The following is a 5,650-nucleotide window of genomic DNA, read 5'->3' as shown; positions in this document are numbered from 1 at the left end:
AGAGAGAGAGAGAGAGAGAGAGAGAGAGAGAGAGAGAGAGAGATCGCGCGGGAGTACATCGACGAGGAGAAGAGGAAGGAGGAAGGTTTAATAGCGCGCGAGATGCGCGCCTAATGGTGCTCGCGCGGCCGCGCACATCACGTATCCTTGGACTTTGTCGTTATTAATTACCTAACCGGCGGAGCGAGGAGCGAAGATAATGCGGTTGTGCAACAGGTACCAACGCCGCACCTGCGCCTCCTCCTCCTCCATCTCCTCCCTTCCGCCGCGCCGTTGCATAATCGCGAGTAAGAAGCGCGCACGTGAAGTCGTACGCGAAACGGGGAAAGAAATCGATCCCTTCTCTTCCCTCTTTCTCTTCCTCAATTTAGAGACACTGGAATACATACGGAAGTGCAGCGTGTATCGCCGTGCGCGCGCGAGAGATTAAGTTTAATTAATTAATTCAGTTTACACGAAAAACGGCACGAAACGGGAAAGCCCTTTTACTAGAGAAAACGTAGGAAATTAACTAAGCGTGGATGAATTAAAATAACCACTAATATTATTTAATAAAGTCGAGCAAATTGGAATTATTACGCGTCCATTTTTTTAATGACGATATTAAAATTATTATAAAATCATTGAAAAGAGGTAAGGTATTCGTTCAATGCTCGGAAAATCATTGAAAAAGATTTGTTAATTTCAACATCAGAGAATCATCGCTTTGTTCCATATGTTCAAAGGTTTCAATTATCCCATTTTTCATTTTGAAAAAGAATTCATTGTTCCAATGCAATCTGCTGACGCGGTTATATTCATAGGAAATCGAGTAAAATTGGAAAGAGTATTGAAAGTAGGTGACGATAGATGAGATCTTACAGTAGAATTGTTCGGAGAGGCAAAGTATTTATCCCGTTTCTATTCATCGACGAATAAAACATATTAATAATATAATAGTTTTTAATTGTGTTTAATAAATATATCTTTCACAACCGAATAAAAGAATTGCTGAAGTAAGCTAGACGAAGATGAGCAGCTTGGAATTTTGTATTTTGCAGATTAAAAATGCTCCATTGAAGTAGGTATTGCCTTCGTAATGGCGAAATTAATTTTGTCGCATATAATATGGGCGCACGCAATTTCTCGTTGAACGTGCTTTTTTGGAAGCTTTGGGAGCTAAATTAAACATTATGCATGTAGCACATTCAAACCATATTTCCATAATATATGCTTGATTTTATTATGTATTTTTTCTTTTTTATTTATAATCACGATCGGACGGCACATTTTCTACCGTTAAAAATATTATTTTTCAAAGACATGCGTACAGATTCGATAAAGTTTTATTCATCATATGCTTTCATTAAATTCGAACCATCAACATAATTTGCCATTAGTTTTCATCATATTGCATTTATATACATAATCAATCACGCCACGGTCTGCTTTAATTAACACTATACAGATTTACAATCGATACAATTCTCATTCCCGTTTACGCCTGCATTTTGTTATAACACCCCACGAGTTAAACGAGAGAAACATCGATGAACGTTTTTCTCCAAAGTCTCGGATTTAGCTTTGACAATCGATAGAAAGCGAAATTAATTACGTCGACAGCAACGCGTGACTTGCAGCAACTTGTCTCTTCTCGGCGTTTTTCCTCGTTTGGATTTGGAAAAACTCGGCGAAAAGTCGAAGCACATGAAGAGACAATAATTTCACTGTTTTGAAACACGAAAATAAGTGTGAGTAATAATTTCTAAACGAGGAGAAGAGAGAATCCAAGAAGTTTTCAAAGTGGAACAAATACAGCGACGTCGACGCAAGAGACTTAAGAACATCCGTTTGTTTTTGTATTATCAACGTGGCTAATTAAAATAACAATATAAAACAATCATGTCTACAGCTAGCGCGAACGCGTATGCAATCATATATTCGCGATTTGTTCGCGTCAGACTCTATTATTAGTAAAATGATGTCTAGAAATGTTTCAAATATTCTAACGAGACATATTTGTCTTACTTTACAGATTGGTATCAATCCCGGACTGTTCGCAGCTTATAAGGGACATCACTATGCTGGACCTGGAAATCACTTCTGTGAGTGATTCTATCGTACACTTTTATCGTATATTTTAACAAAAACAAAATTAATTTTATTATGATAAATTAATCTAATTTACTTTGTACCTTAAAGGAAAGCATTCGAGTGATGCGATCATAACAATATAAAAATAATAATAAAAGATGTTTCGTGACGAGAGCGTTAAGCTGTGAAGTCATAATAATAACAAATGGAAAGCGCGAGCAAAGGAAGAGACTTGTAGCCACTGACAGGTACTTCTACCAGGACATGAATTCGCAATTCGAATTCCGAACATCCGTATAAACGAGCGCCAATGTGTCCGACAATCGTGGCGCTAACGAACCCACACCATTACCATAGTCTTGCAAGCGAGCCTCGCCTTTGCGTCTCTCGAAGTTTCCGCATAAAATTGCATAATGTTATACCCGCCCCCGGGAAAATCGAGTGCGCTTTGCGCGCGCCTCGTCTTAGACGCGCTTCGAGGAGAGTAATTATCAAGTCAACGAGAAAATCAGAGTCGGCGAGAAAAATGGGAGACAGAGGTGAATGCTGGGAGCGATTATCGTTCAGGATCATCATTCTGAAAAAAAAAAAAAAAAAAAAAATCGGACGATTCATTCGCGTAAAGGAAGTAAAAACGTGAAACATAAACGCTAAGTTAATAATAGAGCTAACTTTTTTGCGTTGATTAATGCGTAATCAGGATTTTGCGATAAATGTAAACCGGGATTCGTAAATGAACTGAAACAAACATACACGAATGGTAAAATTCGCGGATCCGGGAAAAGCTCGTGGAGAGCCTAGTGGCGATCCATGACCCGAGCCCTCATCTCGCGCTTTTTTCTGCACCGGAGAACCTGGGATCTGAAATCGCGAAGCCTGCATCGATGAGCACACAACGAGAGAGTCGTTGCAACGCGCATAAATCACCCACAGCGCGGATGTAAACCTACAGTTTTAATACAGCACATACCCCATGTACATACGCTACGTGTTTATTTTTGCCTTGCTCGCAACGTCGATTAATACATTTTAATATGATTTATATGCGGCACAACGTGAACATAAAAATCTTCATCAATTTCGTACAAAAAAAAACTCACTCCCGGGAGAAGGTATGCCGAAATAATTGGATCCTTTGTGTCGTGATCCCCGCGTGACGTGCCAATTTTTCTATTAAAAGCAGAAGAGTACTAATCGGAACAAAGAAACATGTTTACAGAATGTTCAAAAAGTTCAAAAGAGATATTTATATTGATAAGAAAAGCTGTCTATATCTATACATTATTAGGATTCAACGGATAAGATTTTACTGTTAAATAATGTCAAATTCTATCCAATAATGTCAAATTCTATCCAATAATGTCAAATTCTATCCAATTTGAGTTAATTTTCATTGATCATTTCTATAAATCGACACTCAATATGTCGTTAATTTAACTAAAACAGTGGAGTTAAACAATTAAACTCAAGAAAATGTATTAAATTTGATTCAAATTTAATCTATTATTTACCAAGTGCATACGTTAATAGCGACGTTGTTTATCTTGAAAGTAGTTATAGAAATTATTTACATTTTGAAAGTTAAAAGTAAAACCAAAATGTTATTTAACTCAAGGGATGGTTACCATTACTCCTACTGATATCCATCAAGGTAGGAATAATTTTGATTCGTTAGCCAGAGGACTGTAATGGTGCCTGATCGAAAATACAGATGAATTCCCTGCTTTTCTTGGATTCGCGCGCAGATTTAATCACCGACAACGAACAGCCCCGGCTATCTTCGATGCAACTGCCAAAGCGCACGCACGGCAAGCACGTGCGTATTAATGCGCCCCCATGCACGACGTATCGCTGGCGGGGCCCCCGCGATTTACGTGAACCTGCACGAGTCCGCGCGCTTATCAGCGGTGGGCGCGTTGTACGCATACAACATGCTTAATGTAATGTAGTGTAATATATAATATAAACGCACGGCTACCTGCAGGTTTACGCGCCCGATTATTACACTGCCATAATAGCTGGAGGCGTTTGCTTTCGTCCGAGTGTATCGCGATCAAATATTTGCCCGTACCAACGTAATGACAATATAAGATATATCGGGAAACGCGTACATAAGTAAACGCAGGTGCGGTACTATTAACGCACATTGTTAATCACGAGCATGGTAACTAGGATCATTACTTTATTTGTGCGAATCAAATGCGGAAAAAAACACCGTCCGAGAAAGTATTACGTTAGGCAGTAGTTGACATATTATATATTGTAGTTAGAACTGTAATCTTCATAATCCGAATGATCAAAGAGAACTGAATTCTCCTCTGAACATACGCATTAACTTCATTATTCTTTCACGTTAATAACAGAACAATACTTCTTTAAATTGTAATTAGATATCGTCTGTCGATTCTTTTCTCGTCTTCATCCGCTTCATAGCGAGAAATTCTACAAGTTATCTGCAATTTGCTTCATCTTTCCTTGCACATATTTTTTCCATTGTTTCGATCTTCCTAGCGTTTCGAATTCTTGAAATCTCGATAATACCAGGAATGAATCGCACGGTGCATTCACGTGCGTTCACGTTCACGTTCACCGGTCTTACATATGCAATTTCCAATGCGTACACGCGCGGCGCACGCGCGACCATCCCCGTGCGCGCGTGCATCCGCTCGGGCTTTAAATAAACAATTTTCGCGCTAACGGCCTGGCCGATGCCCATTACGTACGTATGCCTCCCGCGGCGCCTGTATATGCGCTCGTACGCAACATCGCCTATGGGGTGTTCCAAAAATCGTTTTTTTTTTTACCTAAAAATCCTTCTATCAAGTCGGAACTGGACTGTTTCCCCTCAAACGTTCGAAAAGGTATTACTTTTCTTCAAGTTTCGTATGTCCTATTTTAGGATACAAAATTTCTTTTCACGTATAATTAATTAGATTTCTTTAATTTTGATTGAAATGAAAGAAATGCAGGTGGTGGTATTATCTATGTATTGTATTATTTATGTATTTGTAGAAAAAAAAAAATCTCTTCGCTCCATTAGGAATAGTTGATAAATGCTTTGAAGAAAGAAAGCGATCATGATTTTCGGGACACCCAGTAGCTACACGCAACCTCTGCTTGCGTGTGTCACCGGCACACGCACGTGCAGCATATATGCATGCATACATACATACACACATACATGTACGCCACGGTGAAGTTAGGTGCACGCCGCTGGATTTTCCAGGGTTTTCCCAGGGTTGCGGTAGAGCGTTGAACCGGGTGGAGGGTGGGCGACGGTGTAAGGGTGGAAGGGAGAGCAGCAGCGAGCGAGCGGATGGTAGTGGCTGAGGCGGGTGAGGAGGAAGAGGAGGAGGAGAAGGATGAAGAGGTGGTGGCCGCATGAAGAAGAGGGGTAAAGAGGGATAGATGGATGAAGGGGGTGGGAGTGAGCACAGTGAGGGAGGGAGAAACTATAATGAGTGGTGCGCGCAAGGGAGAGCGGGATAAAAAGGGGGATAGAGGGTGGTAGCGTAGGCAAGGAGGGCGGCTGGGCAGAACGGGGGAAAAAGCAGGGTTGGTACAGGGGTAAAAAGGT

General features: G+C 40.3%; 2 protein-coding genes across 2 annotated transcripts in view; one reads left to right on the top strand and one right to left on the bottom strand.

Annotated features, from left to right (window-relative positions):
• Positions 1-5,650, top strand: part of LOC108686990 — a 117,301-nt gene that overhangs the window by 86,210 nt on the left and 25,441 nt on the right. The window contains exon 6 of the mRNA XM_018192537.1: positions 2,015-2,084. Within this exon, the coding sequence (XP_018048026.1) occupies positions 2,015-2,084 (70 nt within the window). The remainder of the gene's footprint in view (positions 1-2,014; positions 2,085-5,650) is intronic.
• Positions 1-5,650, bottom strand: part of LOC108686989 — a 131,308-nt gene that overhangs the window by 106,518 nt on the left and 19,140 nt on the right. The window lies entirely within an intron of this gene.

Source organism: Atta colombica, unplaced genomic scaffold, assembly GCF_001594045.1.
Source record: "Atta colombica isolate Treedump-2 unplaced genomic scaffold, Acol1.0 scaffold198, whole genome shotgun sequence".
NCBI classification, from domain to species: Eukaryota; Metazoa; Arthropoda; class Insecta; order Hymenoptera; family Formicidae; genus Atta; species Atta colombica.
This window is presented reverse-complemented; position numbering and strand designations above follow the sequence as displayed.